At 39.6% G+C, this 14,071-nt stretch overlaps 1 protein-coding gene across 1 annotated transcript in view; it reads right to left on the bottom strand.

Annotated features, from left to right (window-relative positions):
* The window catches only part of LOC142382392 (zinc finger matrin-type protein 4-like), a 192,931-nt gene extending 179,433 nt beyond the window's left edge, over window positions 1–13,498 (bottom strand). Inside the window, exon 1 of the mRNA XM_075468190.1 lies at window positions 13,347–13,498. Within this exon, the coding sequence (XP_075324305.1) occupies window positions 13,347–13,433 (87 nt within the window). The 5' untranslated portion in view covers window positions 13,434–13,498. The remainder of the gene's footprint in view (window positions 1–13,346) is intronic.
* Between the last annotated feature and the right edge of the window lie 573 nt (window positions 13,499–14,071).

The raw sequence follows: 14,071 nt of genomic DNA on the forward strand, positions 1-14,071 counted from the left end.
CCCACACAATGGCACAATGCTATTTATCTTTGCGTTTTTTACATATGAAAACAGAAGACAGGATAACTACACCAAAATGGAACCGAGAACAACACATGCACTCATGCCTGAGAGACTGCTCATAAATGTTGAAAATATACTACCAACGGTTTCCAGGCACCTAAAAATGCTGCATTTCATGTGCTTATTTGTATGAAGCATGAAGCATACTCCAATATTAACATTAAAATCAAATTAGATGTTTTTGCTGCTTTAAGCATTCAAATTTGAGACACACAAATTTGAAACACACAAATGAGACAAAAGTAGAGACTTGTTTTATCTTTCATATCTATTTATAAGCAATTCTATTTAGTTTCTTAAGACAAGCAGCCATTTTGAGTTTTTTTTTTTCATCTGTATAAATAAGATTACAGAATGTCAAAAGAAATCAATGTGGTCGAGTCTAACATTTGACAACACAGCTCTTTGAATCAAGTCTACAACTCACTGTCTGAAGATTCAGTGGCTTTGAAAATGTTTTTCGAGGCTTCAAGCATTTGCTTTCATTTGTGGTTAGTTCAAGGGCTCTGTCTTCAATGTCCTTTTCAGAAGGTGAAATGTTAAAATAGTGTTTAAATGTGGTCACAAACTTGGCCAATTAATCAATTTTTGATGGAGATTTGGTAAACATACTCTGAGGATCTCACCAGTGAGACTGGACTAAAATGTGTTTCAGATTCTAACCTTTTGGTACCATCGTGTGTCCCACCATCAACAAACACATTTGGCCAGTTTCACACAAATCCAGGGCATCACGTGACCTCAGGTTTTCTCTGATTTAATAGATGAGTTTTGGATCAGGTAGGTCATCCTGTGCATATGCCTCTCCATGAGTATAGCTTTCCCTCTCTTTGGTAAAAGTTAATTCAGGTGTCATCTCTTCCAATCAAGCCTTTCATCTTTGTATCTGATATGCAGTTTAGGTTGTTTTTACTTCCTGTGTCACATTGGTCCTTGTTTTGTTATCTCCTCCCTCAGTACATATCCTCCAGGTTTTCCTTTGTTCAGTGCCAGATCATTGCTTTGTCATCTTGTGGTGGTGCATTTGTTACTTCTTGTACTTTCCGTTTCTCACCTGTCCTGCTCCGTTAGCGCTTTCAGTTTTGCCTATTAAAGCCTCCAAGACCATCTGCCAGTCTTCGCCTCCGTCAACAGTCCTGCATTTGGGTCCGCTTTTGCCTAACTACGACATTTCCACATGTATTTAGAGGAGTTTTCTCTTTAGGGAGCAACATTTGGGAAGGGGGTGTTTAAACTGACCATGATTTGTTTTTTTTCTTTTTTGTTTGCAATTTGCTGCTGATTGCACCATTATTTGAAATAAAATCTTATATCTCATTTTTGACATTGCTCTGATGGCTACTGCGAAGAGGAGATACTGCAGGAAGCAGAGAGCATGTGGTAGACAAGATGGCAGAGGAGGCAATTACCAGAACATACTGATTGTCAAGGAATATTATACATAACTTTTTAGAAGTATTCTGAGACAGCTTGTAGCTGTTGCTTTGCTGTTGCAGCTTTTAGTTTTTATTTTGTTAACATATATATTTTTGTGATCATACCAATATTGTTAAATGGTACTTTACCAGGAGAAATATAACCAGTTGAGACTGATTATATTTAAAAAAGAGAGCATCACAAACAGCGCTCCACCAAAACTTTTAGTATCTGTTCATGTTTTGCTTTCTGTTTGTTTGAATTTAATGTTACTGATGGCCATGGAGCAAGCAGTGAGACACTGAGGGTTTTGTTAATATGCCTTTATCTAGCCCTTTTTCTTGTTATGAAAAAAAGTTATTAACTTACTACACTCCTAACTCCTGTTCTGTCAATTATTTTGAACCACAAAGAATAAGACACTTTTAATCCAATCTAACTGAAGCTTGAAGTCTTATTGCATTTATGGGAAAGTAGAGGCTTATCTAATGAAGTAGACCAGATTAAGTCTTCTGATTGGACCAAAACAGTGAAGCTCTAATGTCTTTAACAAGTTGCTTATGTGGCCCATTTTCTAAAAGAATGAGACTGCACCTGTGTCCTTAAACTATTATCTATATTCAACAAGCCTGACTGTTTGCAATCTAAGCTAATTCCCACTACTCTTGGTAGATTGCATTGGCCATTTACGTAATTAGCCATGGGTGTCTGTGTTAGCCATTTAGCCTTATGTTAGTCAGTCAGAAATGGCCATGCGTGTTGTAAACCCATACAAATTTGCCTGGTTTAGTACATCTGGCCTAGCCTGGCGACGCCATCCTACGTACTTCCGCCCAAAGATTTTGGCTCCGCACATAGTCTGGCCAAATCCCCCTACCTCGGTTCGCTCAGTGTTTTGCCAATCAGCAAACAGTTGCGAGCGGTGACGCAGAACTCACGCGCGGAGTCCATTGTAGTCCATATAATTGTAGTTCAACCGCAGCGGAAATAAACATGGCGACGGAAGAACGCTAGAAGCTATCCATGAAGTTGTCTCAACTCTGGAGAGCATTACACAATTAAAACGAGAGCAAGAGGAATGCCTCTTCAATATTGTTAGTGGCAAGGATGTCGAAGCTCTCCTTCCAACTGGCTTTGGGAAAAGTTTGATTTATCAAATGGTACCGGTATAATGAAAGTGGATGTGGGAAGCGTGATTCGCGAGCTAGAGCCTCGCGAGAGTAAGCATGAACCTCGGCGCATAACCAACGTCATTTCTAAACATTATGATTGGTTAAGGGAACTCCGTTACTCCAATGAATTTAAGTTGCTGGGTAAGGTCCCGCCCTCCATGGAAACGGATTCCTCTTGGGTTTTCCCAGACTGTTTGACAGAGTCAACAGTCGGCTTTCGCCCAGGCTACATCTGGCCCTGAGGCGTCAAGGATCATTAGATCATAAAACTTTCAAACCTACGATTCCTAGACTGGTTTGTTTAGCGATTTGACTTCAAAAGTTGAAGGATTTCTCCTTTTTCAGGTGTTTGTTGGCCTTTAGTTTTTCTGTTCTTTTCTTTTAAATCTTAAGGTACTTTCATAGTTCTTATAACTAAAGGAGGAAACACCAGTGTTCGAATTACGGGGGGTACCGGGGGGGTCTGACCCCCCCTATTGAGACTTGATACCCCCCAAATGGGACTAAATTACACTTTTGGGGGGTACTGAAAAAATTATCTATTATTAAAATTAGGTGTTGAAAATGTCTTGTTACTTAGTATTTTTCAACGTGTACTATGAATAACCAAAATGCATTTTGGAACACCCCTTCAATGGACTGTACCACCAGCGGGCGTTTCGCATGTTCGCAGGCAGCTCGCGCATAGTCCAAAACATCGGCAGCACTGAGATGCAGGGTGTTGTTGCCCGTTGAAGTTATGTGTTTGAGCTGTGAGTGAGTGGAGCTAAGGTGTCAAGGTGGAGGTTTCCCGTGATTTGTTAAATGAAACTAACAAATCAGACTAATATTATTTCAACTTTAAAGCACTGAACTTACAAACACTCAAGACAGGTGACCGCCCTTCCCTTTCTCCCATGAGAAAAAAAGATAGCCTACATCAGAATTCCATCGCGAGTCAACATGCACAAGTAGTCTCAGTTCAAAGACAGAGGCGGACTGCTCTAATCCAGAATACACCAACCAACATACTTGATGTCAGAAAATAAAGTACAAGGCTTGTCATGTGTTTAAAGCACAATTGGAATAATATCATTTAACTAAGTTAGAAGAAGGCAAATGAATAGTGTGACTCCACCAAGCAAGAAGCAAGGATAGCTGTGTCGAGCAAGAAGGCAAAAAGGATAGCATGCCCACAAAGAGGTAGGAAAAATGGGATTCCTTTACGTATGTCCGCCTTGACAAATATAGGATTAATTATAATTTTGACTGTGTTTGAAGCCATTTCATGTAGCAGCTAGCAGTATACCATGACTACTAGCACCACGGGGCTGTCTGATAGCACTTTTCAATCTCAAGAAAAGCGCACACTGTTTACAGCGGACATTACAAGCTATGTTGAATTTGGCAGTTGTAGTCTGATAATTTACAGCTTGATTCTGTATGCGTCATTGGGTTCACTTTGCTGATTGACATTTCTTGATTGCGTCTCATGGGCACTACATAATGTAGGCTAGTTGCTAGTTTGCTGGGCTTTTGGGAAGCCATACAGCTGTTTGAAGTTGGGTCGTTGCTAGGTTTAATATTTATGTATTATTCTGCATGTGTTGGTTGTGCAGTTGCTAACTGGAAAGTGGAAACATTTCTGTTGCAGCAACCTGTGTGACAGTTAACTTTGGCTAGGTGGTTGAACTTGACAGTGCTGTGTGCCGAGTTGAGCTAAATTCATCACTGTGCAGCGGATTTTGCAGGGTTGCCAGATGATTTCCAAACATGCTCAAAACCTGCCTGGAGCCACTAAATCTGAACTAAACCAGTCTAAACTGAATTCTATTTATTTCTATGGCCATAAAGCTACAGAAAAACTCGCCCAATACCCATTTTTACCCACAGACGGTAATCCAAAACAGCCCAATCTGGCAACATTTTTACGGAGACGAGTGCTTTGATCCCGCGAACGTGGTCACTTGATTCATATGATATAGGGGCTATATTATAGCCTAAGGCTCTAACACTTTAGCAGAGAGTTTGCAAATGATAACGTTGTGTTTGCATATCATGTTACATAGCCTATGGGTTTGTTGTGTTCAAAGTTCAAGTTTCTGTTTTTGCATTTTATTTTGTGCAGTATATTACCACTTAAAGAAAAAAGGTAGCACTCGCAGTTTTTTTTTTGGGGGGGGGGGTGACGTCATCAATTGATCCGCAAATAGTTCTTAAAACTATTTTTGTAAGGTCCTTTTAACTCAAAGTTCAGAAAAAAGTACTTCCCCAGCATGTGGGAAACCTTTAGAGATTTAACGATACAGTGCTCAGTCTACAAGATGTAATATATAGGGACTGGTTGAACACATGAACAACTTTGTAGAGCCCACCGTGACAAAATAACTTGTAACATCAGTGAAACCTCCCTCCTATACGGAACAGTTTTTAACATTAAACAATAGAGGGATGGACCATTGGATTTATCAAGCCTATACATGTTTTGCCTTCTCTCCCAACCACCACCAGGCCACCTGCAGATGTGCTTTCAGGGAACTCCCCAGTCCCCGTTACTCTCATAAACCTCCTTAAACTGTCTTGTCAGAATGTACCAATACATAGTTTGGTTTATCACATTCCACAACAAACTAACTGAATTAAACCAAACATAAAATACAAAAATAAAACTGTATGTTATAGACTTTATATAAAAAGATGGATGTAGCCACCAAACATGAGAAGCCAACAATGAGGTGCCTTAAACTGCAGTATCACTGATGATCCCAAGCTGCAAGCGTCACTCTTCAAAAAGTGTCAACCTCTGTCATAAAATACCGAACCAATGAGAAAAATCACAAACCAATGAGTGACATCACAGTGTCAAAATGTACTTCTTATTTACATGGTGATCAACCACAATTACTGTTGACTATTTATAAATTAAACACCATTTTTAAGACCAGCTTGGTTTATTGAATGAACTCACATTTTTTCTTTCAATGCTGATTATTCATTTTAATTCTAAATGATACACGTTACCATTTTAATTTTACAAAATGGAATAATCATGACTGGCGGCCTGTCCAGGGTGTACCCTGCCTCACGCCCATTGACCGCTGGGATAGACTCCAGCCCCCCCGCGACCCGACTGACGGATTCAGCGGTATAGAAAATGAATGGATGGATGGATGGAATAATCATGGATTATCCACAAAGCTGCATTTTAGGACAATTGTTCAACAAGTCACACAAACAGGAGTCAAAATTCAGGCCTCTTTTACAGCTAATTTAATTATCAAGTGGAGTGTCATTTATGTTTTCATCTAACTGCTCAGTTTGGATTTTCTAAATAGGCTGATGTTAATTAAAATAATTTTCAAAGTGCCTTTAGGGAAAAATAATGATTCACTAGATAAATAATGAAACCCGTTGCAGCAGTGAATGTCTATAAACCCTGAGTGAAGTAACCTTCAGCAACAAAGTGCAGTCCAGTTTAATGGAGAATAATGACTCTGCATGATCGACAATAGTAACTCATAAACTCGAATTTGGTTATTCATTCCATATGAGGTATTACAAGTAGTAAAACTGGCAATTAATCATAGCTGCTCCACACATAAGCTTGAGGGAGAACTGCTGGGAAGCTGTGGCTTTGAGCCGCTGTCACAAAGAACTGCTGAAGTGCTCAAGGCGGTAAAAGTCATAATGAGGTCTTCCTATAAAAAAACGCTCAAGGTCTGCACATTTCTCACTATATTGAAGACTTTGACAGTGACAAGTTCTACAGAAGCATGAGTCAGTGTGAGTTATTGGTTGTATTTAGAAAGGTGCCTGACTTATGTAAGTTATGTCAATTCTGTAAGTCAAAAGCAGAGAATCCAGGGTCATTTAGGTCACGCTGTAAATACTTTTCAGAGTATTTGATTTGTTTATTGTTACTGTTTGTGTTTTCCTGAATAAAAGTGCTGAAATGACACTTTTTAAAGGAACCAGTGCCTAAACAGCAGGAGTGTGTTTTCTTTTCATAGATGGCAAGCCAACAATGAGAGCTGTATCTACATATATGGGGTACAATATTATTTAGGGACTATTTGATGCAAAATTATGCAGTTTGATACAGTTCTTAGTATTTGTTGAGAGTAAATAGGTATTTTTTATTTCAAATTAAGTATGTCATTTCAGATAGACATTTTCATTAAAATATCAGGGTTTCACAAGTATTTGTTGTACTTCGTAACACAGGAAGAATGTGTTTGACAGATCTTGTTTGACTTTGTTCTTGATTTTTGTTCTTGACAAGTTTGGCACATGTTTTTTTAAGAAAATACTTTCCAACTAGTAACTTTTTTTCCCAACTCTGATGTATGAATAACGTCATAAAACTGTCATTCTCCACCAAACTGTTAAGATATATAGTCGTTAACAAAGAATCTGGTAATACGTCTATAATTACACTTGGCCTTAACCACATAATGCATATTTCATGACAAATCTGGGGTTTTCCTTGGCCCACCTTTCCCACACGTGTTATACATTGTTGGAAAGCTAAAGTTCTTGAAATTTGAATGATGTAAACCATTTCAGGACTTATGTCAAACCAGTCGCAAATACAAAAAAAATATGCAACCTACTTATGAAGCCTCATAGTATTCCAAGAACAGATACAACTCCAAAAAAAATGGTCATGTTAAGTTGGCATGGGTCCAGCTAATGTATTCTAGTAAAATAGTCAGTCCACAACAAGTGTTACATCCATAAAGACACGTAGTCAAACTTTCAAAATTTCCATCAGACCATACCTCCACTTCAAATGGTTTAAGACGGGTTTTAAATTGATTTTGAATATGCTTTTTTTTAGGCATTTTAGGTAAAATTATAGGAATTTTAAGGGGTTAATGAGTTCTCTATATTGTATTCGGAAAAAGTCTTAAATATCAGTGTCTTTATCTTGTGTCTTGTTGTTCTTCTTGCTTATACAAGCTGTATTAGCACGATTTCTCACCAACGAGTGTTCATCGCTGGCAATTAAGTGGCTAACCTGGGTAGCTCTGACAATAACTGTGCATGGTGAAAAATACTTTCTGTATCAGTGTGCATTACAAAATGTACATATGTATTGTATTGTTGTATATATTATATATAACTCCTAGTGATTTATAAGTAGAGTGAAGATCATCGTCTAATGGCGGTATCAGGTTCTAATTCTAACGTCGGTCACTAATCAAATATCTGGCTGAGTCACTGATCCACACACAGACTAAGATTCCATTGTCTGACATTTTCACCATGGACCAAAAAACCATGCTGTAATGAACGTTTACGTGTACATAAACAGGTGGAGCTCGAGCTGGATCCACTGCGAAAAAAGGTCTGAGTGAGACCATTTTGTAACCTTAGCATGTTCTTCATGTGGAGATGATTGAGACTCTGAACAGAAAAAAGCAAGACAGCGACTTTTAACTCTTCATCTGAGAGATGAAGTGGTGTTATGTTGCAGAACCACAAAAAAAATTCAAGATGAGCAGTGAATGTCTTGGAGGCATTGGGAAGTTGCCCAGTTTCATAAGATTGGACGATCAAACATTATTTGTCAAGAGAAATGTTGGATTTTTCCGCCTGGTAAAACACTCGAGCCAAGGATTCCCAAGAATATGGATTGAGATCCTATGTGGATCAGTGATAGCAATCTGACTATCTGATCAAAGAGTGTTGTCAGTATCCAAACCTGATAGTAATATTGAATAAGATCAGTTCCAATGCTATTCAAAATGTACGGCCTATTGGAAGGAGGTTGGGTTGTTGGTCAACACAGCATGGACGTACAAGAATGCATCCATTATATGCATCCTGTCATTTGGAGCTTGTAATTAGCATGTCTTTGAGTAAAATTCATCAAGAAAAAGAAGCCAGCTAAATGAGCTCCATGTTGTACTGAAAACTAATGAGACTACCTGCGGTTTGGCAATTTAGAAAGAACAGTAGGAAAAGTACAGTATGGGAGCAGCTGTCTGGCCTCTGAGTACTCGCTGTGACCTGCACGGTCCACAGGAACTGCAACTTCTTTCATCAGCAGTATATTTTCCAGCTGGTGCTCGGAGACCAGAGCGAGACTCCAATTTTGCTCGCATGGGGGCAAATTAGGCAGACTGGATGAGTTAGACTGTACTTTCTATCCTGGAGCCCTGTGCACTGATCTTCCTCCCATTCTATCTATCATCCTGCTACTCTAGCTATGCGAAGGCAAAGGCGAGCCAAAATGCAATGCCATGCCTTGAGGTCAAAACAACTTCAGTTACTTTGTGCTGGCTGCTAAGTGGTCCATTCCCATGCAGTGTGACCTGAGCTGCATCCACACATCTGCAGAGAGAAAACATTAGTACTCACACTGGCACAAACTGCCTACACTCTAGTGATATAATCAGCTTGGTATTCAGCCAGAGCAGATATTTGGGACAAATGTTGAGTTGATGCAACAATAAAAGTGTCAAACTGGCCAGCTTAAAGATATTATCTCTTTCCAACATGAGTAAAACATCAAGGAGGATTCAAACTCATATAAACTGTTGTCAAAGAAACACCAGGGCCTAAAATATTCCAGCTGCAACCTGTTGCATGACAGTGAAGCTTCAGTAGTTTACACAAAAATCTTCATGTGAAAAAGCCTAACTGTAACGTAAAGGGTGTGCATCCGTACATTGATTTATAAATAGAAAGAATGTTTTGGTGCAAAAAGCAATTCCTCCCAGGCCATAAAATCCCAGGAATTCATCCAGAATTATATTGATTTGAATTTTACTCAATGAAAAAACTTTCCCAGCCACCAGCTTGTGGGACATTGCTCTATTTGCCCCGAATAACCCATAAAATCACGAAACATGGGTCATTCAATTGGGATTGTTTTAATTATCTTGCCAAGAACTCCCTATACGTTACCACAGTCTAAAAGTGCCAGTGTTTTTTATCTGCTCCATATTGTCAGCAAGAATAAGGAACACTTTGAGGATGCTTTGTTCGATATCTCATCCTAAAAACGGCATTGAAAAAGGTTCTACAAATAGTTTTGCAGTTCTAAGAACAGTCTGGTACCTTTGAAGTTTATTTGCCATTCTGCTGCTATGAAAAAGTGGAAGAGCAGATTTATCACCTTTGATAAAGCCCACATTTCATCTGTGATGCAGGTGACTTTGTTTGGATGTTGTCTTCAAAGCGACTTTGAGGCCATGTGAAAATAAAAGTGCTCAACTCAAATTATTGGAGCACTTTGTTACTGTGTGTGCTATTTATAAAAATCCTGAGACCTGTCTCGGTTGACCTTCCATGAAAGGAATATAAGAGACAGACCAAGAAACAAGCGCAGTGAGAAGAAAATGGAAAGCAACAGAGAAGCTGGGCAATTTAGACTTTACAAAAGCAAACAATTATTGATAGCATGGAAGCACTGAGCTTCAAAGTCTCTTATTTATAGGCATCAAATATTACAGACAGCAAACAGGGGAATGGAAGTGTTTGTCTCCATTTGAAGGAATAGAGCAGATGACTCAAGGGGTTGAAGTAAAGAAAGAGTCAATGAGCAAGCTTTTTTATCTGAGGCTGTTTATAATATCTTGTTTTTTAAAGTAAAGTTTTTTTGCAAAGTGCTAAAAATCCGAAGAAATCTTACATACAAAACTGTGCAAGTTAATATTTTAAAGACTGTGCTGAGATGATTTTCTGTTAGGTGATGAGAGGACGATGGCATCATGCAGCTTTAAATGAGGCAGATGGAGCTTGGAGGAACTGCTTGGTTAAATGCAGCATTACTCTTTTTCTCATCATGCTGGAGGCTGCAGAGTAAAACATATCAACCATGTCTGGAATCTTAAGTATGCGTCCAACTGGTGCTGCAGGTGAAAGAGAAAGGCCTCTGACATCCACTGTCCTCTTAAAACTGTCCACTGAGAACAAAAAGGTTTTTGGACGCTTTCTTTTCTTTTAATCGGCTTATGATGATATTCTTCATTACAAACCTCTCTTGTGGTCACAGATCTGGGTTGTGACTGAAAGAATGAGGTCGCAGATACAAGCAATGAGTTTCCTTTAGAGGGTGGCTTGGCTCAACCTGCGGAGTTTGACCATCCGGAGGGAGCCGCTGCTCCTCCACACTGAGAGGAGTCAGCTGAGGTGGTTTAGGCATCTAATTAGGATGGTTGGCTCCCTTTGGAGATTGTCTGGACACATCCAACTGGGAGGAAGCCCGAGGACAGACCCAGAAGATGCCAAAGGATTACACGTCCCCTCTGGCCTGGGAACACCATGGGAGCCCAGGAAGAGCTGCAGCGTGTCACTTGGGAGAGGGATGTCTGGGTTTGCCTCCTGGACCTGCTGCTTCCGCGACCCGACCCGACCTCGGAATAGAGGAATTGATGGATGTATTACTGGCTAAAACATACAAATACTTCTGTTATTATTTTGTTTATTGAATTTCAGTCAGTAGTACGAATAATGCTGTCAGAGAGTCACCAACTGTTTAGTCTCTAAATCATGGATAAAAACATGGAAACAGATGTATAAATGTGAACCAAAATTTGAGCAAATAAATAAAACTGAAGATAATCAAGTGCTGAAAAGTGCCTCAGAACCACAAACTTTTCTTTACGTGTCGCTACTTCTGCCACCAGCATGTCAGTGAGGCTACAGATAGAAGCTGTACAATGTCAATGCTTCTATTTGCTCCATAATTGATTTATTCCACTCAGGAGCTCAGATGATATGATTACATGAGAAGAGCTGAATAAGTGTTTCTAATTTTGCTCGAACAATTAAATGTGTTGACCCTCTACAAATGCTTTATCTAAAGAGTGGACTGGTCAGAAAGGAATTTCCAGACAAGATTTTTCTCCCACGACCTGTGGATTTCCTGACTGCACTTTGATGGGTGCATATTTCTTTAAACAGCTTCTCATGGATTTAGGCAATGTATCAGAACTTGGGTGGTTTGTTTATTTGAACATAAAAATAAAAACTGTTTACTTTGCAGCAAACAGATAATTATCAGTTATTATAATCCTGACAGCCATCAAAAAAAATGTCATGCTGACCACAACAAAGAGATAATAACCGCATTTTATTTAACTGATACCAGCCACAACAGATCATGTATAATCATCTGTATTGTTATCGCCAATGAAATTCCACACAAACTCTTATTTCTAACTCAACACTTGGTTTCTTTTCACAATTCAAAACAGCAACAAAACTGAATGGATTTAACCTTCATCATTTCCAGCCTTCCGTTGCCTTTCAAATTATGTGACGTTTTGTAGGACATTTAAGAATTTCATTATCACTGTATTGAAATTGAACAAATGAAGGTCTTTTTTTTTAATTTCATGGCTAATTAATAAAGAGGACAATCAGCTTATTAATAGCTAGCATCGCGGCCTCTCTTTGAAAGCAAGAAAAAAATATAAACTGGAGCCGAGCATAAAAAAGCAACAACAGTGCTGCAGCAATTTGTGAGCTGCATCAAATTTTCAAAAAGCCACCTGAGAGACATCAAAGTAAAAAATAATTCATTAACTGGTTTCCTTGTTGTTTTATTTTGTTTCTGTGCAAACAGAGGATAGATCAGTGAGGTCCCAAAAGACAAATGTCACCACAGAGAAATCAGAGATAAATCAAAAGGAACTAAAATTGTTCTAATTATAATCTGCTAATGTGATTTGATGCTAATAAAAACTGTAAGTACTTCTTTTCATAATCAAATAAGTTGTTGCTGTTCTACAGACTTCTGGCATTTTCTTAATTTTTTACAATATAAAAAAATACAACTATCACTCGTTGCAACCATTTTATGTTTGCCAATGTATGCAAAGAATACCAACTCTACTGTCACTGAGTCTGCTTTGACCTCTTATGCATTGAGCATCTATTCCACACTATATGTGTGTATATGATATATAGTGGATGGGGGGACATACGTGTAAAAGGGATCCTCTATTTATCTCATGTCCTGCTCAGGCATTGTGGCCCACTTTAATCCGCTGATCTGATGGTGAATTCAGCTCCCTCCTTCCTCTGCTTTACAATCTACCTTTAATGTCACCTTCAGGGATCAGGCAAGCCCTTCTCCTGCATGCAGAGTAACCTGGGGACGTATGCAGAGGCATGGTGATGATGCTGACATTGTTGCTTACTATTCAGAGCTGGGAAGCAGAACGTGCATAATTAACTTTATTTTCAAAGTCTGAAACAGAATAAAGAGGGCTGTCTCTGAAGAGTTTCAACAGTGATGAGCAGCCGCAGCACCGTGCTGCATTAATCAAAGTTGAACCTCTGCCGTCCCAGCGCACTAACATCGTCCACCTGACAGCTCGTGTCCTAATTGTAGCAGGGAAACTCCTATAAGGATCCCCTGGGGTGTCCCCAAACCCGTCCTGCATGCAGGACCCGCTTAGGAGGCGTGAGGTCACCCTCCACCAAACCAGGCAGCTCCGCTTACCTTTTAACCCTCGCTTGCACCGCGGGCTGCAGCCGCTGCGCTCCGGCTCCCAGCGGCAGCGTGCAACAAGAATCACGGCTGAGCAGGAAAATCAGCATGCAACACGACATCCATGCTTTTCCGCTGCTGTAAAGCATCTACATAAAGTCACACTCGCTCTCTGCTCTGGACATTGCACGTCTTTCATCACGGAGAAGAAGACATTTGGAAAAAAGAAGAGACGGATAAGAGAGAGGAAAGCAAAATAAATGTACCTGTAACTCCACACTGTACCCCTGATAGAAGTGCGTCGGGAACACCGCCAGCTGCTGTTGCACTTGGATGGAAAGTGTATAATCCATTAACCAGAAGAGGCAGAAGTGCGACAGACTGCGCGGGAGACGCGTCTGCTGCTGGCCGCGGTACTACACTGTAGTACAATCTGCCGCTTCTCTCCGCCCCGCTGCGCTCCCATTGGCCGCGCGGCGCGCATCAGCCGCGTCAGTTCACTTGAGGTATAAGGCAGGAAGTGGAGGCTCCCATCAGACAGCATCACCTGCACAGACCGTTCACACATGGGCCCAGAGAGGATCGAACAGTGATGATGAAAAGATCTGAAAATAGCATTCCTGATTGTTGTCTAGTAGTAATCCATGATGGGTTGTATGTTCAATTGTTTTTTTCTTTTTGTAGCATATATTTCACCTGTGACTGAGTGAAACATGATATAACAGAAACTTAGAGTGAGGCTGCATGAATGATACAAATTCCAAGGCACAACTATTTTCAGATCATCGGTTCAGTCTATGTAGAGATGAACCGAGGGCTTGTTTTTATGATCTAAGCATAAAAAAATAAGTAAAACATGCTATAAAATTTTGCTCAGTATGTATATATATATATATATATATATATATATATATATATATATATAGTCAAGTGGAAAAAAAGAATACACCCTCTTTTATGCCGAGGTTTTGGGAAAGAGTGCATTGTAAAA

The sequence above is a fragment of the Odontesthes bonariensis genome, chromosome 6, assembly GCF_027942865.1.
Source record: "Odontesthes bonariensis isolate fOdoBon6 chromosome 6, fOdoBon6.hap1, whole genome shotgun sequence".
Classification (NCBI taxonomy): domain Eukaryota; kingdom Metazoa; phylum Chordata; class Actinopteri; order Atheriniformes; family Atherinopsidae; genus Odontesthes; species Odontesthes bonariensis.